General features: G+C 32.4%; 4 protein-coding genes across 4 annotated transcripts; 2 read left to right on the forward strand and 2 right to left on the reverse strand.

The window, feature by feature from the left end:
• Window positions 1-9,440: 9,440 nt before the first annotated feature.
• On the reverse strand, window positions 9,441-10,463 carry LOC149572270 (uncharacterized). The gene is made up of 2 exons (XM_089815801.1): window positions 10,125-10,463; window positions 9,441-10,031 (listed from the first exon to the last, which is right to left on the reverse strand). Exons 1-2 carry the CDS (start codon window positions 10,461-10,463, stop codon window positions 9,441-9,443), a joined length of 930 nt encoding a protein of 309 aa, XP_089671927.1.
• Window positions 10,464-11,123: 660 nt separating this feature from the next.
• Window positions 11,124-11,625, forward strand: LOC149572271 (protein SMALL AUXIN UP-REGULATED RNA 51-like). Its single transcript, XM_089815802.1, has 2 exons — window positions 11,124-11,306; window positions 11,362-11,625. The coding sequence occupies exons 1-2, from the start codon at window positions 11,124-11,126 to the stop codon at window positions 11,623-11,625; spliced, it is 447 nt and encodes a 148-aa protein (XP_089671928.1).
• Window positions 11,626-11,902: 277 nt separating this feature from the next.
• LOC149572272 (sugar transport protein 7-like) lies at window positions 11,903-12,877 on the forward strand. The gene is made up of 2 exons (XM_089810990.1): window positions 11,903-12,145; window positions 12,341-12,877. Exons 1-2 carry the CDS (start codon window positions 11,927-11,929, stop codon window positions 12,842-12,844), a joined length of 723 nt encoding a protein of 240 aa, XP_089667116.1. The 5' UTR covers window positions 11,903-11,926; the 3' UTR covers window positions 12,845-12,877.
• Window positions 12,878-14,866: 1,989 nt separating this feature from the next.
• On the reverse strand, window positions 14,867-19,119 carry LOC149572273 (uncharacterized). Its single transcript, XM_089815804.1, has 7 exons — window positions 19,089-19,119; window positions 18,978-19,000; window positions 18,750-18,772; window positions 15,711-16,230; window positions 15,556-15,625; window positions 15,400-15,468; window positions 14,867-15,321 (listed from the first exon to the last, which is right to left on the reverse strand). The coding sequence occupies exons 1-7, from the start codon at window positions 19,117-19,119 to the stop codon at window positions 14,867-14,869; spliced, it is 1,191 nt and encodes a 396-aa protein (XP_089671930.1).
• Between the last annotated feature and the right edge of the window lie 3,479 nt (window positions 19,120-22,598).

Below are 22,598 nucleotides of genomic sequence, written 5' to 3' on the forward strand. Positions count from 1 at the left end.
ATTAAGGAGAAACACAGTGGAGGGATGGCAGGACATTTTGGTCAGGATAAGACCATTGCCATTCTTAGAGAACATTATTTTTGGCCTCAAATTACACAGGATGTGAAGAAGTTTGTACAGAGTTGCCAGGTTTGTCAAGTTGCCAAAGGGTTTAGTCAAAATACTGGCCTATATCAGCCATTGCCTGTTCCATCAAGGCCATGGGAGGACATAAGTATGGATTTTGTTCTTGGATTGCCAAGGACACAAAGGGGTAATGACTCAGTATTCGTGGTGGTTGATAGGTTCTCCAAAATGGCACATTTCATTCCATGCCACAAAACTCATGATGCTGTCCATATTGCAGACTTGTTTTTCAAAGAGGTGGTAAGACTACATGGTCTTCCAAGGAGTATAGTTTCTAACAAAGATACTAAATTTGTGGGGTATTTCTGGAGGACATTGTGGAAGAAGTTGAGAACAGACCTAAATTTAGTTCCACGCATCACCCACAGACTGATGGTCAAACAGAAGTGGTAAATAGAAGTTTGGGCAATTTTCTGAGATGTTTAGTTGGGGATAAGCCCAAGGGATGGGATTTGATTCTACCACAGGCAGAGTTTGCTTATAATAACTCTGTAAATAGGAGTATTGGAAAATCACCATTTCAAATTGTATATGGGAATAGCCCAAGGACTGCACCAGAATTGAGGAAGATAGAACAAGGGGAGAGGACAAGTGCTGAAGTTGAGGAATTTGCTGAACACATCAAGCATCTACATGAGGAGGTTCAAGCACACATTATCAAGATGAATCAAGAGTATAAAGCTAGGGCTGATCAAAGGAGAAGACATAAGGAATTCCAAGTAGGGGATCTAGTCATGGTGCACTTACGAAAAGAAATATTTCCAGTTGGTACTTACAACAAGCTGAAAATGAAGAAATTTGGCCCCTGCAAAGTTTTGAAGAAACATGACTCAGGAAATGCATTTGAGGTGGAGCTGCCAGATGGTATTCACATTTCTCCCATTTTCAACATTGCAGATTTAACAGAGCATCATGATGATGGTGTAGATGAGGAGCTGGTTTCAGAGCCATGTCCAATTCCTGCTTCTAAGAAGGAGGAGATAGAAGACATTTTAGATCAACGTGTGGGTAGGAGTACCAGAAACAGGCAGTATGAAGAGTATTTGGTCAAATGGAAAGGACGGCCGATCAAGGACTCAACTTGGATTTTAGCAGCTGAGGTTTCCCATTTGGGATTTCCTCTACCATCCATAAAGTGACAAGGTCACTTTTCAATCTACCCTGGGTGTCTGATGCAGGAGCATCCAGAGGTATAAGGGCAACCCTGTGTCACCCAAAAAAAAAATGTACTTAGACTTAGTTTCTATTTCATGTCTTTACATTTTTGGATACCCATTTGGCTCAAATAAAGGTTCCAACTCTCATAGTTCAACTATCAGTGCGTTTGAAAATCCCAAAAAAATAGGAGCATGTATTTGGGCCATCATTTCGGTAAACTAGAAGGTGTGAATTGGCCAGATGAATGTAATCATGAGTTAGAGCATTCCAAAAAAAGAATCAGGTCAATAGGCCCCACGGTTTGAAAGTTATTGCAGTTTTTTGAGTTTTGGAGACCTCCTAAGAATGCTTCAAAGTTAGGTTTGGGGCATTAAATGACCTCAAAAAGGGTTGAAAAATGGGGGACGAGCAAAGCTGGTCCATAGGGCTATAGAGCGCTTCGAGAGCTTTCCGAAAATGTAAACGGCTCATCAATTGGAGCTACGGTTCAAAAGTTGTGCTTCCCAAAAGTTCAGTTACCGTATCTAGATTCTTCTAGATTTGCACCGACTTCTAACGTAGCTTTCGAAACCTTCTATTTCGTCAGTGGATGCCTACTAGCACTTTCTAGAATTTACTCCTAGTCCTTAACCCTCTGGGGTCTATTTAAGGAGATTTTTGGCATTGTAAAAGGTAGTTCAGAGTGGAGTTTGAGAGGGGGTGCTAAAAGGAGAAATATTCTCCAGATTTATGCTATTGTAAGCCCTTAGGGCATGTTTTGAAGTTTATTTTCTCTGCACTATTTGTACTAGCTTATTTTCTCAGTTAATATAATTTTCCCTTTCTGTTGGTTCTATTCTGTTCCTGGGTTGTGTCCCCATCAGTATAATAGTGTAATTCCCATTACACTTGTCTATCAGAATATGTTGTATGTAGCTACTTTCATAATACTTATGTGGTTATCATCTATTATTAAACATTCTTCAACAATATGAGGCTTCCATCTTTCACTGAGACAAGATTTATCTACCATATTATTTGTTTGCTCATACTAACAAATCAATATGAATTAAAAATTGTAATAGGAGCATGAAGTGAATAAGAGAAAAATGGTCAATCATATAAAATTAAAAATCAATAAATTAGAAATGTTTGGCATCCTTGATTTTCTCATCATGGTCAATAGGGAACATTGGATTCTAGCATTTAAAACCAGATATTTCACAATAGGCTCAGGATAGTTGCAACTATTCAGGCATGAAGGCTCCTATTAGAAACCACTTCCATGATTTAAGCTCAATATGCTGAAAACACATATTGTATTTCAAATTCATTACATAGTCCCATCATTTAAAAAAATTAATTATATATATTGTCTATTCTTTATTATCTAGGGAAAACCAAAATGATCTTAATTCTATACGATGCATATTTTCCAATCACGTGGAAAACTAATAAGAGTTTAGAAATTAATCTAAAACTTAATATTGGCATATACATACTCATTAATTTAGAAACTACTCTCCGTCATCTAATTCTTAATAAATAAATAATGTTGATTGAAAGCCATTTTAAAAATTCATAATTTATATGAGATTTTGTGATATAATATGATAGAATTGATTACCTTTTTATGTAATTCCCATTACACTTGTCTATCAAAATCAGTTTTATGTAGCTACTTTCATAATACTTGTGTGGTTATCATCTATTATTAAACATTCTTCAACAATATGAGGCTTCCATCTTACTAAGACAAGATTTATCTACCATCTTATTTGTTTGCTCATACTAATAAATCGATATGAATTACAAATTATAATAGGAGCATGAAAGTGAATAAGAGAAAAATGGTCAATCATAATAGGTGACCATTAATACCATCTATATTTTGCAATGCTTGAATCAAAAGAAACAACATTATTTACATCGCTCAATGTGAAAGGTTCAATAGTAGGAATAGACAATTTAATAAAGGAACATTAAGGTTTGGGATGGCCAGACATATCAACAATCTTGTAATAGTTGTCTTAAACACACTCAATTCTAATGAAGAGAAGAACATTGAGGTTTGTAAGACCCTTGACACTGTCACAAAGTAGATACACTCAGCAAAAATTTACAGTCTCCACTGAAATAAATTGGTCAAGAATAGACAAAATAGTTATGTGGTGTAGAGAAAAAGTTTGTTGCTTAGACTTAAGTTTTCAAAGTTTTATATTTTGTTTCTTTCTCACTCATCTCCTCTCTCCTTACTAAAGCTACCACTTAATGAGGCCATGGATCTGTTGTTTGGTGATGAAAGATATATGAGGCCCAAACATTTTTCCCTTGAAGACTGTACTACGTACAACTCAAAGCTTTGTTGTCATGTAGTTGTAATGCGATATGAATTTGTGGCAGTGCCCCTTCTCCTAAACTTTCAACCCATTCCTCTTGAGAACAACCATACATTCTTGTTGAAAGACCATTCTTGTGCTTTCAACAATAAAACCAAGGTTTAGCTTGAAACTTGACAATGGATACAAATAGTGCATTAATATTCTTTGTCAGTTGATGGAAAACTTGGAAATCATCCCTTCGTATCTCTAGAATTTTTTCTTCACAATAGCTGCTGGTCCAAATTTTCATGATATATATATTTATGGTTTTAATCTTATGTAGTTACATGAGATTGCATAAAGAAGAAGTTTGAAGTGGCCACCACACACAATAGAACCAATGCATTGGAAAAAGATGAGAGCCTATAAGGAAAACCATATTTTTTCTTTACAACCTTTTAAGCATGCAACCCCTCTCAAATAAAAAAGAGATTGAGGTATTCTCTTATGGTTATGGAGCTATTTTCTGCTTTATATAAATTATATGTTAAGGAGTAGGTGGTTCATATAATTTTAATTAGTAGTGGATGATTTGGAATCATCTTTTAGAATGGTGGATACATATTTGTCACCTGTACGTTTTTTCTTCTCTATATATTATGCTTCCTACCTTTTACCTTATTCTATCAATAAAAAGAGATTAGAGTTCATTATTTATTTAAAATAAATGGGAAAGAAAAACTTAAGACTAGTAACTCTAAAACAAATATTAATATCCTAACAAAGAGCTTATAGTTAGTTAATTATTTAAAATAAATAAGAAAAATAAAACTTGAAGACCAGTAACTCAAAACAAATATCAATACCTCTAAAATTTAAAGAGTGCCTACTAAAATATTTGCCAAGCAGCTGCATGGAACTACTTTTCATAGAAAGGTATCATAAATCAAAACTATTTTATGTCATTGAACAAATTTTGTGGAAGTGTAATCATTGCAGAATTTCAGGTAGCCTTGGTCTTAGCATGCATTATTCAAAAATTGTAGGGGATTTCTTTGGAGGGCCAATGTCCCTCATAATTTTTTGGTTGCTTTATTTCAAATATTATATATTTTTCATTATTAGATTTTGCAGTAAAATTTTAATAAATGAGAAGAGAGCCGAATAGTGCAGCCATTTAGAAAGATTATAGTTCAATTGGCAAGGAAAATAGATGCTCTCTCATTCCATCATTTATTTAGTTCAAATCCTTTTATGTTGTGGCATTGGACTAAATTCGTATCATCAAACAATATCAATCCTGAATGATCTTACAAACTAATTCCTACTACCATGATAGCTTAACTGAACTTCTAAAATATGATTGCTTTCATCATTTTAAAAAATGCACCAACAAAACAAAGTTGAAATTATATAACAAGTGTATAATTCAGATCCCCCTCCACATCTACATATTATATATGCCAAAGAAGAACTTATCCAACATTTTTTATAGATTCCTTTTAGTACAATCCCCAGTTCATCCTAATAGGAAAAGATCATCTATGGGAAGTTTCCAAAAATTTCCTAACAGAATTAGGCTCTCCAAAAACATAGAGATATGTTTTGAGTCATAGGATGAAATTGTATTACTTTTGTTTTGAATTAGAATCAGCTTCCAAACCTTCATCTTAGTAAAGTATGGAAAAGAAATGAGAATCAATAGAAACAAAAATCTTAAAAAGTTGATCAATTTTTTTAATATTATTATTTAACTAGTATTGAAATAAACCTTTTTTAGCATGGCCCTTCCCACAAAATAAATGACACTCTTAAATTTCACAGCATTGTAATGGTTTTATTTTTATAATAACATATCATTACAATTTTTTCATATTAATATTTAAATTAAATAATTTGAGACAATATATATATGAATAAGTAAATTATTTTTTAAAACTTATGTAAACATTATTGAAAATTAAAGTAAAATATAAGTCTATTTTCAAACAAGTCATTTTCTAAGGATAATTTGTCATTTATTAAAGAATAATATTGTTTTTTTTAAATATTAGCACTACAAAACTATCATTTAAAAATGTTTATTTTGAAACAAAACTTCACAAGAAAAGAAATTGAAAAATAAAAATATTTAGAAGTACGCTTATAAATCTATAATTTCATATGTAGTTAAATATTTATTAATGTACGTTGCAATGTAAAAAGTGACCTAAGATTATGAATAGTAAAGTATAGAAAAGAAATAAAGAAAACCAATTAAATAAAATTAACAATAAAAAGTACACATTTTTCATAAAAATAAATAAAAATATATTGATTCATATATTATATGATTTCAATTTCAACTATTTCAGAAATAATTGATTGTAAAAAAATGTTTCTATGAAAATTTAATTTCTTATTTATTTTAATTATTAATGTGTAAAATGAAAACATATTGATTTAGAAATTAACATAAAAATGTAATCAAAGTTATTAGATTTATAATTATAAATTATAAAAATAATATTGTTTTTAAAAAAAATTTAAAAACTTCCTCAATTTTATAAATATTATTTAAAAGAAATAAATAAATAAACTCATTTAAAATGGTTAAAAATTCTAAATTTATTTAAATAATTAAAACAACATATTGAACTGTTATAATTTTATTTTAATATAATTAATAATAATATTTGATTTACTTTGCAAAATATTATTACAATGAAAAATTAAAAGCCTTCTGCTCAACTTTTAACTTAATTATTATTCTTTATATAATACTTTAGTTTGATAGTTATTTGCTTATGTGTTTAGGTGACAACAATCATTGTTTTTATTTTTCATTTCTCTATAGAATCATAGTTTTGTGTTATGAGATATAGCTATCATACTCATAAATTAGTATCTTCTCAATATTACTGTACTTTAGTTTGATAGTTATTTGATTTATTATGGTTATTTTATAGGTTTATGGTTATTGATTTATTATGGTTATTTTATAGTAGGATTATGGTTGTTGATTTATTATGGTTATTTTATAGGTTTTACCAAGGCTTCAGATTGATAGTTGAATTGAGAGATTACATAGTTTGAAATTGGAGACATTGATTGCTAAATGCATTCAAACTAAGTAGAAAATAAGTAGTATTAGATCCAAAATAATTAAACATCAAGAAATTTCCAATTGCAAAATAAAGAATAAATTATGAATGTAAATTTGAAGTATTAAAAAAAAAAATGTAATAAAAATCAGCCAAAATCTACCATAAACTATATCATATACTATCAGGGATGAGTTTGGATAAAGGTTTCATTCCATATAGGGTTAGAGTTTCATTTAGTTTAGGTTTAACAATAATGTCTCATTGGTTTAGATTTAGGTTTAGTGTTCAATTAGGGTCCGTTTGGTTGCTAGAATATGATTTCAGAATTAGCATCCGAAATCCTTGATTTGGGATTCTGGAACTTGAAATTCAAGTTTCAATTTTGGGAATTCGATTTGGGCCCGTTTGGTTCACCAAGAATTCAATATGAGAATACGCATTTCTTCCGTTTGGTTGCACATTTAAGAATTGGAATTGGAATACCGACATGAACAAGTTTTTTTTTTAGAGATGAATGAAATATATTTTTAATACACCATTTTAGCATGATTAAAATATACCTTACACATTATATGATTTTAAAGTCATTATATTTATTGTCATTAAAATTGTGGAAAATACTTAATCTACCAAAATAAAACTACATTAATTTATAAGTTGTCATTGCACAACACATATTGCCAGGTGTTAATAATGTAATTTGCATTGAAGAAAATTGTAGAACTTGAAACCAACCAAATCTCAAATTTTATCTAAATTTTGTATTGTAAAATTTAATATAAAATAGAAAACGCAAGTACGCTTCTAATAATACAAATATATAAAATGTAAGGTTAAAAAAATAGAAATAAATATAATATAACATTTGTGAAATAAAAAATATCTTTTAATTTAACTAGAACAATTTAAGTAGTAAGAAACAAATATAAAAAATATTGTACAATATTTAAACAAAAGAATATTTAAAATGAGTTAGAATATATAAGAATTGTTGAACATCTTTATATTATTTGTATTTTTCAAATATTTTTGACACAACACAAAATACATTTTATTTATAATTTCTCATATTTCAAATTTTCATATAATTATCTTGAGATTGTTAATTTTGGAAAAGAAAGTCTAATAATTTCAAAATTTAAATTAGGAACTAAATTAAATTTACAAATTTTCTTTTAACTTAAGTCATAAAACATATAATAAAGTTCTATCTTTATTTAATCGTTCTCGCATAAGATTCCAATATACAAGGCCGAGTAAGAGGTTAAAAGACAACACAAAACATGTAATAAAGTTCGATCTGTATTAAGCTCATTGTCGAAAAAGGGCCCAAAATACAAGGCCGAATAAGAGGCCAATAATTACACATAGAAGGTAGCGTAAAAAGATTATTTCAGCCTCTCGTGCCTTAAACATTTTACACATTTCATCATACATTTCATCTTTTGTCATTGAACCAATGTTAGCCCTGGCCACCTCTCGTGTCTTACACATTTTCCAATGGTTTTTTTCATTATGAGTAGTGGTAGAGTCAAACCACTTGAAATGTCCACAACCTCCGCTCCCCTGCAATACAAAATATTAAAGATATTACATGTCATTAGTTCATACTAAAGATATTATATGTCATTAGTTTGAAACATACAATACATAACATGTCATAATTAATAACCTTTTTACTCTCAGGACAGCACCAAAATTCGCGCCCAGGATTTTTGCTCGTGCGCGACACTTTTAATATGCACGCCCCAGCACCACATGGGCAATTATAAATGGGCACAACTTTCGAATCCATGAACCCTGTATCAAAAAACAATGCACCATGTCTTAATTGGTGTAGAAGCCAAACAAGCATATAAACATTCAAGAAATCAGTTGCAAGGAGGATTTATGTTGTTATTACGTACTAATGCATAAATGTTATGTAATAAATAGTAAGATAAAATGTTTATCAAGTGGCTAAGATGACCTTAACTTGTTTTAGCTTTACTTGATTCAACTACAGAAAACTTCATGAAGTCCAATAGACTGAAACTCAAGTAGAACACCACCCTTCCACGTGATTTTAAGATGAATTTGATCTATGGTTGTGTTGAACCGACTACTGGTTATATTTTGCCTATAGATTTCAGAATTTGAAGGAACAAATTAAAATTTTAGAAAACAAAGAACATAGATGCACAATAGCTTGAGATCAAATTGATCTAGCCTCCAACTACGACATATTTCATGGAAGCTCAATACACAAAAAATTTAAACACAGCACCCTTCTTCCAAATGATTTCTAGATAAAATGCATTAGATTAAATTGAAACAAGTGAGTACCACTCTTCCACATGACTTGAAGATCAAACTTGTGAAATAAATCTGATGGGCTGAAAACTTAATGCCACATGCACATGTGGGGACATGGATCACAATACAATAAAGGCCTTGAATCACATGTCTCGGTGCTAAGAATGGTGGGTGCTATAAACAATCATAAATAGTGATAAACAACTTCAGACCAGTCATCATATAATTCATGATATATTTATGACTAATCTACATCCGAGTAATTGCATTCACATATAAAGATAACAAATTAGAAACTTAATAATGTAATATCAAGTGAATAAGACTATTTAGATCCAAAGTTTTCAATAAACAGATGATAAAATTCTAAAAATCCTTGGTCATATCCATCAAACGGGATGGGAACCCACAAAATTTAGTAACTTTTAACAGTTATAAAACCAACCTCAATAGTATATGAACAACAATAAAGGTATTAAATCCGTAAAAACTTTATTCTAACGTATTCAGCTCTCTCCTCTTCGTTCATTATTAAAAACCCTTTGGCTTTATCAGGATCAGCCACAAAGGTGTCAAATGCTGCAATCAAATTACTAATACTAAGTTCATTGGTGGCTTTTAGTGCAGCATAGACATCTTGTAGATCTTTTAGCTTACGCTCTTCAGCCAATTCAATAAATTGAGGCTTGAGTAGGGTCTCATTTAGCTTATCGATTGAATGAGACATCCCATCCATGGAACTAGCCATACTCGCCTTCTTCCTCTTTGGTCTCTTGCTTGATGATGCTTCACGAACATGTTTCCCACTTGCTGCACTACACTGATTCGACACAGGAATATTCATATCTTCATTATCCAAATCAGCAGCAACCTGATTAGGTGTACAAATGTCCTCATAATCATCATCAAGACCAATACACTCATCCATATGGTGCCCTTCTTTTGTGTCTTGTGTTGTTGTCGTTGTGGCACCATCAGCCATGTCATTTCCCACAATCACGGCTAAGTCATTGTAATATTGAAATGACTGCCTCTTAAAAACTTTTGCATTTTTAAATTCTTTCCTCTACATGTTGTCAAAAAATTGGATTACTCATGACTATCTTGATATCTTAATAAGTTTTTAAAAGAAAACGATACATTTAAAAGACCATATTACCTTAAGCAGCTCTTCCCACACATTGTCATCGGCATCCATCGATTGTGTGGACTCATTCCATGCAAATCCACCAGTACTTTTTAGCTCTTTCATAATCCTATATCCTGTTTTCCAAGTTTTCAGCTTATTCTTGAAATTGTCCCTAGACAAATTCATGCTCATCTCTGCATTGAACTTCCGTTCAATGGCTATCCATGCTTCTTTTTTGAATCCTCCCTCACCTTTTCTACCCAAGGTGACTTGTTCATGCAGCAAGTCTAAGAACTTCCTCTCCATGCATGGTTTCCAAAACACCTTTTTTGAAGAAGGTGTATCAACGACTTGAACATCATTGTCCATGCTCAAGACTCTGTTTAAATAAAAAATCTATCAACCAAAAAACATATATACAATTGCAAAACAACAGTGATGCAGATACAATGAAGAACAAACCCAATACTAGGAATCCTATTGTGTTATGAGCCTGCCATACATACTTGGTGTTATTTCATGCTAACACCTTCACTATGATAAGAAGCTAAGTAGTAATAATAATTGTAAGTTTCAAAAAATTAACCTTTTCTAGTGAATACGAGCCTTTTTCAACAAGTAACAAAGATCAATACAGAGATGCTGCTCACTCACTACACACCCACAAAATTGGTAGCTGGAATGTGTTGCTTGGTTCCTGCAAAGTCCATGGAAATGTGGATTTAGCAAAGCGTGCAACAGAAAGCATTTTCATGTTGGAACCAAAACATGCAGGAGCCTATTCACTGCTGGCAAATGTATATGCTTCATCTGGCAGATGGGATGATGTAGCCAAAGTGAGAAAAATGTATACGCTTCTACTGATTTCTTTCCATTGTTTCTTTAGGATAATTTTCATTACATTGGATATATGCATAGAATATATGTAGAATCAAGCTCAGTGGGTATTGGGTAGAGAAATTTTAGACTTTGGAGATCTATCCTAAGTTTCCACTGACCTTAAATCTGACTATCTATAGATCTTGTAAAATGAGTGGATCAAGCAAGGCAAACAAAATCTGGCAAATTGTGAAGTTGCAGCAACTTGTGAAGAAATGGCACAAGTTGGCCAATACCCACAAGGAAACATCCACATCCATTAATGGGGGCTCTCAATGGAGCAGTAGAAAAGGTTCTCCTACTTATGTTCCAGAGGGCTACTTGGCTGTCTATGTGGGAAATGAGCTGAAGAGGTTCATTATTCCCATGAGATAATTGAATTTTCCAGTGTTTAGAATTTCTTGAGAAGGCAGAGGAGGAGTTTGGCTTCAACAACAAGGGGGCTCTCAATCTTCCATGTGATACTATTGTTTTTGAGCATCTAATGTGGATGTTGGAGAAGGATGATGAGGCCACAAAGAATATGAGTTTGGAGCAGTTGAACAACTTTTATCGCCATGAAACAGACTGTGGATTTGAAGCTAAAGTCTCTAACAGCAGTGCAATGGATAATTTTGAACTTCAAACTTCAACTCAGAGATCGTTTTGTTGATATATTTCAAGGTCCCTATCATAGCTTATATATAGAAAAGTGTTTGTCATTGACAGAGCATTTGAAATGAAACCTATAAGCAAGATCTGCAAGAACATATGAAACAACATTAGCACTATTATTGGCCTGCCAACATGTTGCCTGCAAAATATCAAAATCTTGTGTGTCTTTTCTTTTTATGTAATCTTGACAAAAAGAAGTTGAGACAAAATGATTAGAATATTAAGTTTTATTGTGAAATCTCAAGTTATATTGGTTCCTCTAAAGAACAAATCGTCCACAACTCGTACTGGCAATTTGCATGCCAACGTTTCACATTTTGGCTGGTATCAAGCCATTATTGTTCTATGCTCCTATGCTATTCCAGAGTTTGGGACTAGGGGAAAATTCTTCTCTCTATTCTACTGTATTGACTGGAATTTTGCCCATGTTTGCTGGGCTTTTTTCTATGGTCACTATAGACAGATGGGGCCGCCGAGCCTTGCTAATTTGGGGAGGATTTTTGATGATAATATGCCAGGTATGGGGATGAATCTTTAATTTTTAATCTGATGATAGCATCCTTTTTAGGAAAAAAGATTTCTGGGTAGACCAAGAACAGCTCTAGCCAAGAATTTGTTTGTTATAATTAGAATGGAGACTAAAACCTATAGTAGTATCACTAATAGCAGTATTGCACACTCACTAGTAATTTTATTGTTCTATCTGTTCACAGGCAACATTGGGCATAATATTGGGCTTGAAGTACAAAGCAGACAAAGAGCTTTCAAATAACTCGTTGGAGCTGTTGGTAATAATCATTTGTATATTTGTTGCTGCATTTGGGTGGTCCTGGGGCCCTCTTGGATGGACTGTGCCAAGTGAAATTTTTCCATTAGAGACACGGTCTGCTGGACAGGCGATAACTGTGTCTGTGAACCTTCTTCTAATGTTTGCAATGACTCAAGCCTCTCTACCCCTCTTATGTATTTTTAGATTTGGGATCTTCCTATTCTTTGCAGGTTGGATCTTCATTATGACTGTCTTTGTATATCTCTTCTTGCCAGAAACCAAAGGTGTGCCCATTGAAGAAATGGTTATTCAGTGGAGAAAACACTGGTTTTGGAAGAAAATTGTGCCACCTATTGAAACTGAAGAAGCTAATGAGAAAATTGAAGATCCCCTAGAGTGGATTCACAACTTAATTTGGGAGATTTCTTCCCGCCACACTGCTCACTAGATGCTCAATGGAATATGATCAATCCCCACATAATTGTCTCCTTGTTCAATTTAATTCAATAGTGCAAAGATGTTAAGTTATTTTTGTCAGCTTGCTTGGAAGTCCTCTAGGGCATAATCTCTACCCACCTTATTTTGTTTTGTCCAAAGATGTAACCTCTTTTTGGAGCTCAATAAGTCCAATTGGTAATGATGTATGCCTACCTTCCCATCTGCAAGACTAAAGATGTAAATCCCTTTTCAGGTCAGCATGTCCCATATGATTTATCTGAAGATGTAACCTTCCCCTTACTTGTGTGATTTATCTAAATGAGAGTTAAAAAGACCATTAATGTCATTAATCACACTAGATTAATATCATGGAAGATAATGCTTATATCACAGAGAATAAACTGAAAACTATCATCATTATTCAGATCAACAGTGATTGGTATATCTATAGATACGAGTATCAGCGATAATAGGCATATTGTTATTTATATTTGTTCAACAAGGGATCAATCTACATATAAAGGCAAATTGACGTTGACAGATTGATCATAGATCAAGATTCATATTATTGAAATTATCTCTCTCTGAATTAAGAAATATATTGGAGACTCTTGCTGTTAAATATATTTTGTGTAAATTAAATTTGAAAAACCGCTTCCCTTATTAATTTGATCAAAGCAACAATGGTGATGTTTTTATAGGCAAGGAAGTGATGAGAATTTGGTGGATGTCCTTGCAAGTATTGAGAAATGGTTCTACTAAAATCTGATTCTGTATACTTTTACTGAGCTTTAGGTTTTAGATGAGGATCATAATCTGATCTGAGTTTTAATTTCCTGTTATCTTCCTATATTTAAGTTTATATATTATATAAGTTAAGGATTGTTTCCATAGCTTTACTTTGCATGTTAGAACACACTAGCAAAACTAAAATAGACTAAATTTGAACTTCTAACCTTATACAACTAAATCCATCAGGTATTCAAACAATCAACATTCATGTTTTTCTACATCAGCCAGTACAACTTTGTCTAGCTTTGATAGTTGAAAGAACAACAGCTAGCTATGAATGACTACTCAATGATCTAGAACAAATTTAGCTAACAGCTGGACAGTAGCAAATCATCCAAGTGGTATTTGCACCTAGATGATACCTGTACATGCATAGGTTCAGTCATATCCCCAAACATAGAAGTCTTTATCAAGTACAGACTTGAAGTATAGGACATAGGGAGAATACATACTCATGCTCGACCAGCTGATACTTGCCATGACCTTCGATTGAAACAATGTGTCTTCAGAGGCAGACTCAGAGTGATTATATTTCAGTTACTTGATATCTAAAGTCTTATGTGTTGGCCCATCTATTAAGTTCTAGAAAATGTTATTCCTTGCCTTTAATATTTGTCAACCATAATTTTATCTTCAATCATAGGGATGCCAAATGTGATGTGATCATTAAAATGAGCTCCCTTGCACCATGCCTAAAAAATTGGAAATGTGTTTCTCATTGTGTCTCCTTATAAAGATGATTTTGAATGCAGACATTCAGGATATAAGTAGGAAAAATAGTGGAAAAGGCAAGAAGCAGCAAACAAATGAATGGAGGACATAGCAGCAAACAGTGCATTATCTTTCTCATAATCTACACAACTTCATCAATATAACTTCATAGCATCATCAATAAGTAATAAATAGCAATATCATAATAAGAGAGATTCAAATTCAGTTTGTGTAAGAGCATCTTGTTTCTATCACCTCCAAGATGTATTCAAGCAGGGATATGTACAAAAAGATGGAAGTAATGTGTACGATCAAACACAGAAGAAGTTCACTTGCATTAAAGAAACAATTGCATCAAGTCAAGATGGTAAAGGGAGAAACAATCATAACTTTTTTCGTGAAGAATTTAGAGTACTATTGTAGATGAAAATAACATTACGTAGCATTCAAAAAAACTAGAGCTTTCCATACAGCATTAAGTACAATATATTTGAGCTTTCCATGTGGCATTAACTACAAACATGCCATATTAAGATCGAGCTCTATAATCATCCCACATCCTTTTGGCTATATCATCTCTAAACTTCCCCCAATCATCTTTATCACGCTGAGTCATCCCATATGTCTCAAGTATTGGTACATCTATCCCCTCACGATCATCTTCCTCTTCAATGTCAACTTCAGAAGGAACACCATCCTCTATGGTAATGAAGTTGTGTAGTATGCAACATGCCAAAACAATCTTAATTTGGGTCATGATTTGATATGATGTCGCATGTCTTAGGATAGGAAAGCGCTGCTTCAAAATGCCAAATGTGCGTTCAATTGCATTCCTAAGCGATGAGTGGCGGTGGTTAAACAACTCTTGTGGGCTATTTATTGGGTTTGCCCTCGAGAACTCTTTTAGATGGTAACGCGTGCAGCGATAAGGTGCAAGAAATCCAGGTACATTGGGATATCCAGCATCAACCAAATAATATTTTCCTACATAAAATAAAAATTGATTAATATAACTTTTTAAAAATTGTCATATGTAGTGGCATATAAAAATACATGACATACCCAGGGGAACTACCAACTGATCGGATCTTGATAGGGCTGAAGCTAGGACACGACTATCTGCAGCTGATCCTTCCCATCCAACAAGGACATATTGAAACTTATAATCAAATGAACACACACCCATAACATTTTGAGACAAGTTTCCTTTTCTATCACGATATGGAGCTTGAGTGTCAACATCGACTATGACTGGAATATGAGTTCCATCAATTGCTCCCACACAATCCTACAGTAAGAAAACTTATAATCAAAGGGACAGACTTATAGAATTTATAGTCAAGGAAACAAAAGTGTGCCAGTAGGATATGTACCTTGAAGTACGGATCAAAACGGTCCTTCCCACTAATTTTTGGAGGAGTGTTTGGACTAGGTGGCAAGAAATAGTTGCTATGGAGTGCCAAGATTGCCATCAAAACCCTATGGAAATATCGGCTTATTGTCTCTCCCGAGTGACCAAAGTTATGAGCAATCTTACGATTCCTCAGATTATGGCCAAGAGTATGGAGAAACATCACCAACTGTTCTTCTAGTGTTAAGTTCAATGTATTTTTGATGGTTCCTTTTTCCCTAAGAATATCAACTAGATGAAAGAAGGCTTGTTTACTCATTCGAATTTGATCATGGCAATCAGTTTCATTCGAATAGATAATACGCTTATAAAAGGGAATCTCGTCTCTTTTGCGCTTACATCTTGCTCTTCTGCCTTCTTGTGCGATCGCTGCTATAGATGCAACAAAGGCTGCAAGACCAACAACAAGAGCACAAACAACTCTTCTCTTCTTAGCAATGTGTCCTAGAACGTGTTTATTTTTCATTAGATCCATCAGCAACCTAAAACCAATGTAGAGACACGTTCATTAGATCCATAGAATTTGTAAAAATAAAAAAAATCATACAATCAACAACTTTGTGAGAGTGAACATTAGAATTCAATGATGAATATAATTAAACCAGCTCTTATTTGAAAACAGAAAAAATAAACCAGTAAAAAAGAAAAAGATGGAACAGAGAATACTGTAAATTTGTGTTGTGAGATGGAATGGAGGGTAGCTCACTATAGGCTTAGGCAATTGGCTCCAGATGGAGCTATTATAGAAAAAGCAAATGTTGATTCGTAGGAAAAAGGATTCATACATGCATTGATACATTCTGATCTGAGCAACTTGGAATGCTGAAAAGGATGTTTTACTATACAGTTGTGGTTGACAGGGAAAAAAAAGAAACAATAAGCATAAATCTAATAACTAGAGGTCAATTATAGAGAAATCATATTTTACTGTATGGTTGTAGTTGATAAGGGTCATGTTTGATGGGATTATGTTAACTTTGTTTTGAATTAGCTTTTACAATGGGTTTTTTATATTAAAGAAGGGGATATAGCTGATACTCTTCTTTCACTGGGTTGTTTATGTTTCTTATTGATATTGTTTAAATGTTTCTTATTATAAAGATAGATTTTTTATATCAAGAAAGGGGATATGTGCTGATAGTTTCTATCGGTGCACCATTTATGTTTCTTACTGTTGCTGTAATTTTTATTTTTTAATCTGTGACTTGGTTATTCTTCTTTTTATAATTAAGGAACAATCCCTGACTTTGTGATTGCTTTAATATAAACATCATATCAAAACTACTATAATATGATATCATTTATAATAGCCATCCTGGTGCATGAGTCTTCAGTCATCAAATAACAAACTTTGTGAACAGTTTTTCAAGGTTTCAGCAACTGGGTTTTAATGGAGTTTGTGCATAAATGCAGTGAGAATAGTACACCACTTCATTATAACTTTAAATGACATTATTGAAATTTGTAGACAATGAAAAGGTCATGTCGTCACTGTAGTTTTTGTTTAGATGGAAGAGCTCTATCTTCCATTGGTTTGAGGCTGTGGTCACAAGATTAGTCTATCTATTTTAATTTTTAATCTCATTTGAGCTTTAACCATGTATAATCAAAAATGGGAAACAATGGAGCATCGCCTAGCTAAAAGAAAGTCTAAAGATTACAAGAAACAGGAAATTAATCCTAAGAAAAATGAGGTGAAATTAAACAGTCACTCCTGACTATAAAGTTACTTGTTTTATGGCGGATTCTCACTCCCTTAGCTGTTCTGTGAATTAAGTTTTAATGGCAGTCATGGATAGCAAAGAACTAGCATAAAGCATAGCTTCCAAAAATAGCATAAAGCATAAGAACTAGCATAAAGAATACCAAAAATATTTAAAATTGCTTTTTGAAAGTGTCAGATCTGAGGGACAGCTGCAGGTTTCCAGGACATTCTAAAATATGACAGAGTTTGGTGAGGGTCCTAGGGATATCTCAGCATCCCCTTATGTCTTCATTAAAGAGGCTGATGCCTTGGAAAACCCTCTCAGGAGGAGAGGATCAAGAAATATCTCTGTTCTATTGATGGTAGGAGGGGCATGCAAAGACATATCTCAAAGACATATCTCTCTACCTTACACATCTTCAAAGGTTGGAGCATAAAACTTTGAAGTGAAACAATACAAATGCAACTTTTAGCTTAAATTTTTTTACATTACATAGGTTTTTCATTGCAATAACTTAGATTGGTTTCTCTATTTTGAAGGTTTGTTTAACAACTTTTTCATGTTTGACATCCTATGTGATGAATCACTGCAAATGTTTCAATACATCAAATGAAAACACAAACAGATTTATTCAAAAACTTATCATCCGCACATCCCAAGCTTACAGGCTTACTATCTAGAGAAGAAAAAACACAAACAGTTTTATGCAGAAACTTAAGCATGCAAGTCTTCCCCACAACACCATCCCCTACAGTCATGCACTTAATAAACCTTGCAATACTCATGTTTGGCCTTTACTCTTCAAAAGACCCAATGTATTTGTTTAAAAATTTCCTTCACTAAAATGACCCCAAAATGTCAGTTCCCCACAATGCACCAGACCTACAATAGTTCTGATAGCAAAGGCCAAAAACAAATTCAGTTTTATACAGTTTTTGTCATATTCCACTACCACTTTTTGCCTTACAAAACAATTTGACAAGGCTTTTCCCTTAGAAACAAATACCCTCTTCACTCTTCTTTTCCCTCAAAATCTAGTAAATATCAGATAGCACCAATGACGCAGAGACAAATACCCTCTCCACTCTTCTTTGGGGATGAACATGGGGAATTTTTTAAGAACAAATCCCAACCACATTGTTCTGGCCAAACACTTATATTGGAATCGTTTCCATGGTGTTGTCTCATACCCCTCATTGTACATGTGGGTTGAAAGTTTTTGTGTGTTTTATAGTTCCGCCCACAACAAGATTTAGGAAATTTAAATCATATATAAGAAAGCCCATCTAACGTACTTTGCAACCAGCCCCAGTTCTAGCTGTTGGAAAACATTATCATTATAGTAATGCTCAATTAAAGACATTTGAAATTCAAATCAACTATGGAAGGAGGATAAATTCATGGAAGCTCACCCAGATTTCTCGCCGTTTCCAGAAAAGAAGGTTCAAGTTTGCAAAGAAATGGTATGGAACCCGTTGAGAAAGCCCTACCCGCTGATGAAGATTGCAACCAAACTAACTTGCCTCCTCGCCTCTGCTATAAACCTCTGCAACCTGAAGAAAATGACGAATCGTAAGGAGAAATGGAGAAGTAGAACCCTCGCGACCTAGAAAGCACAAAATGTAAACACATACCTGGTCGAGCAAGCAATGGCAACGGATACATTCGAGCGGGAAATGAAATAGCTCCTAGCGGATGCGAAAAATTATCGCTTTCAACAAATATCGTATGCCCATTTTAATAAAAATTGGAATTAAAACGGGTTTATGGCCAATTCCAAGTATTTTGATGGAAGACGAAATCCACAAAATGGAGTATAAATGAGGATATGAAATCCCATTTTTATCAAATTCTAATTCGTGTTTTGCACGCCCAAACGGTGGATTGAAAAGTTTTTAGAATACGGAATTCTAATTCCACCTCAAATCCACGATCCAAACGGGCCCTTATCTTTATGACTATGGTTGGAATTGTGGTTTGGTAGTTGTATTTGTGTTTTAATTTGCAAAAAGAGATTATAGTTGCAACTATTGAATGTATTTTTATTTTTTTTTCTATTATGATTTCATTTAAATGTTTAAATTAGAAAATTAATCTTTTATAAAATATTTTCAAGGTTATGTTGTAGAACATGGATTTTCATTATGGGATGAAAGTAGAAGTATGTTGTGATGAATTGAAAGATTACATAGTTTGAGACATTGATTGTTAGATGCATTTAAACTAGGTAGAAAATAATTAGTGTTAGACCCAAAATAATTAAACATTAAGAAATTTTCAGTTGCAAGATAAAGAATAAATTATGAATGTAAATTTGAAGTATTTAAATTTAAAAATATGTAATATTAGATTGATAGCTGAATTGAGAGATTATGTAGTTTGAAATTGGAGACATTGATTGTTAGATGCATTCAAACAAGGTAAAAAATAACCATAATTAGACCCAAAATTATTAAAAATAAAGAAATTTCCAATTTAAAATTAAAGAATAAATTATGAATGTAAATTTGAAGTATTTAAATTTAACAATAAACCAAATTGAGTGAGGGACTAATCATAAAGATATTTGAATGCTAACCCTATATCTAAACCAATGAGACATTATTTTTAAACATAAACCGTTTCAAACTCCAAGCCTATACAGAATAAATCCTTAATCAACATTCATTCCTGAGTGATAATATTTTATTGAGAATATTGATACAGTATGATTTGCAACTTTAGATTGGTAGCTGAATTGAGAGATTACATAGTTTGAAATTGGAGACATTGATTTTTAGATGCATTTAAACTACCTAGAAAATAATTAGTGTTAGACCCAAAATTATTAAACATTAAGAAATTTCCAATTGCAAAATAAAGAATAAATTTTGAATGTAAATTTAAAGTATTTAAATTTAAAATTATGTAATAAAAATCAGCCATAATCTATCATAAATTATGTAAGAATGTATATTATTTAATCATCTATTTCAATTTATAAAAATAGGAGAAAGAAAAATATTTTGTTAAGGGAAATGGATGTCAGCAATTAAGATACTCCATTAGATATATGAAATATTTTGACATGTTTGATTACAAGAAAATTTCATATGATATTATTCTTTGCTCTATCAATTTATTAAATTTGAAGTATGAGCAATGGAACATCTTCTTTGTGTAATCCTAGAAGAGCTTAGATGTGGTTCGAATTGTGGTTTGGTATCTAAATTTGCATTCTAATTTTTTGAACAATGAATATAGTTGCAAATATTGAATGTATATTTTTTGTTCTATTAGGATTTGATTTAAATGTTTAAATTAGAAAATTAATCTTTTATAAAATATTTTCAAGGTTAAGTTGTACAACATGGAATTTCATTATGGGATGAAAGTAGAAGTGTGTTGTGATGAGGATGGTTTCAACAAAGTATGGATCCCTGCAACCATAATAGGATATGTCGCTAATGCACAAAGGCATAAGTTCATCATTGAATATCATAATTTTATAATAGATGAATGAACTTGAGAGCATCTTATAGAGGAATTATATTCTAAATTTATTCGACCTTCACCTTTGGTTATTAGCCTACCTGAATATATTCAGTGGATTTAGTTGTCGATGTGTTCGAGAATAATTGTTGGTTGACAAGTGTTGTTGTAGATTTTTTGAATCTCCTTTAAGCCACGAACAAATTGTTGAAATATTTTTGCCCAAAACTACAACTCTTCAAGCATATTCTTGTTCCCTCATACGTTGAGCCCATGATTGGGTTAATAGAAGATGGATACTAAAATAGTGGATTTCAACATGACATTGTTTTGTTTGGGTCGAGATCGATATATCTTTGGAGCATGAACTATATTGTATTTGACGTAATATATTCAATTTTTAATGGCTACAAAAATTTATTTCCATGATTTAATCTTTCATTAAACAAATTTTGTGCCATAAAATATTGCTCATATAAAAAATAACCATAGATGCAATTATTTTATATTGTCAATGCTTTTATTTCCATGCTTTGATCTTTCGTTCAATTTATTCATGCTATTAAATATTTCTTCAATAAAAATAATGAAAAGTGTGTTTAATTTTTTTTGCATCCACACTTTTATTTTCTTCCATCTAAATCCATTTTTCTTTTTTCTTTTAGGTTTGTTTGCTTATTAATTTAAAAACCCAATATTTTCAAGTTACATATATTATATTGTTCACTATAAAGTACAAATTTACAAGGAATCTTCATAAATCTAAGTTTGATTCAACATACAAGGAGATAGGAGACACAAATTTAGGGTTCATTGATATTATGGAATTTTCAAATAGAATGAAAATGGGTGAGGGAATGTCTCTTCAAGAGCAAAGATTGACAATGTTAGGATTGGTTGAAGCAGCTGCATTCCCAATTTCTCTTTAATATGTGGAATTGGTTTTTCCATACACACAATATTATGATGCAGATGATTAGAAGGTTAAAAATTCCTAGGTTGTAACATTGTTGGATAATATACCTGAATTTTTCAGGGAAGCATTCAATATTCCAAATCATGACCACTATGCTATTGTTGATATGAAAATTGCCAATGATTACTATTCCCAATTTGTTTCAATTGCAAGATGATTTTTGAATGATAAATTGATGCACCAACAAAATACCAACGTGAAAAAACCAACCAGAGGACAGGACAAAGTTGATTTTATAGAAGAGGGTAGAGATTATATCACTCTATTGAGTAGGGTTTCTGGTTGTCCTTGCTCAACTCATTTTTAGACATGGATGCTTTATTTCATCCACAAAATTTGGAACAAAAATAAATTCGATTGGGAATCCATTATCATCAACTTCTTACATGAACAATTAGTTGATGTTCTCCATAGAAAAATATTCTATATGACATCATATTTGGTCTATTGGTTGGCCTTGCAGAATATATTTCCAGGAATAAATAAGAATGATAGGTCTGGAGAGGTTTAGCCAGGAGTTTACAATTGTTTTCCTTAGTTAGAAATGATTGAAAGTGAAAAGCATTTTTGTAGAGTCAACAATGGTTTCACTTTCACTATCATAAGAAAACGTCATGACAAAATGGAATGAAGAATATCCAATGAGGTTGCTGATGAAATTGCAAAATATGGAAATTGGTATATTAAATTTCGAACA

Source organism: Cupressus sempervirens, chromosome 2 (assembly GCF_028749045.1).
Source record: "Cupressus sempervirens isolate cs-2001-9-10 chromosome 2, ASM2874904v1, whole genome shotgun sequence".
NCBI classification, from domain to species: domain Eukaryota; kingdom Viridiplantae; phylum Streptophyta; class Pinopsida; order Cupressales; family Cupressaceae; genus Cupressus; species Cupressus sempervirens.

Excerpts from the sequence above, each read along its gene's own strand:
- LOC149572270 (XM_089815801.1), bottom strand. The coding sequence starts at position 10,463 with ATGGACAATGATGTTCAAGTCGTTGATACACCTTCTTCAAAAAAGGTG. Across the intron at positions 10,032-10,124 it reads TGTGGGAAGAGCTGCTTAAG|AGGAAAGAATTTAAAAATGC; the intron begins GTAATATGGTCT and ends GACAACATGTAG.
- LOC149572271 (XM_089815802.1), top strand. The coding sequence starts at position 11,124 with ATGAGTGGATCAAGCAAGGCAAACAAAATCTGGCAAATTGTGAAGTTG. Across the intron at positions 11,307-11,361 it reads AGGGCTACTTGGCTGTCTAT|TGTTTAGAATTTCTTGAGAA; the intron begins GTGGGAAATGAG and ends TGAATTTTCCAG.
- LOC149572272 (XM_089810990.1), top strand. The coding sequence starts at position 11,927 with ATGCCAACGTTTCACATTTTGGCTGGTATCAAGCCATTATTGTTCTAT. Across the intron at positions 12,146-12,340 it reads TTTTGATGATAATATGCCAG|GCAACATTGGGCATAATATT; the intron begins GTATGGGGATGA and ends ATCTGTTCACAG.
- LOC149572273 (XM_089815804.1), bottom strand. The coding sequence starts at position 19,119 with ATGTATCCGTTGCCATTGCTTGCTCGACCAG. Across the intron at positions 18,773-18,977 it reads TTTATAGCAGAGGCGAGGAG|CTAGAACTGGGGCTGGTTGC; the intron begins GCAAGTTAGTTT and ends GTTTTCCAACAG. Across the intron at positions 15,626-15,710 it reads GTTTTGATCCGTACTTCAAG|GATTGTGTGGGAGCAATTGA; the intron begins GTACATATCCTA and ends TTCTTACTGTAG.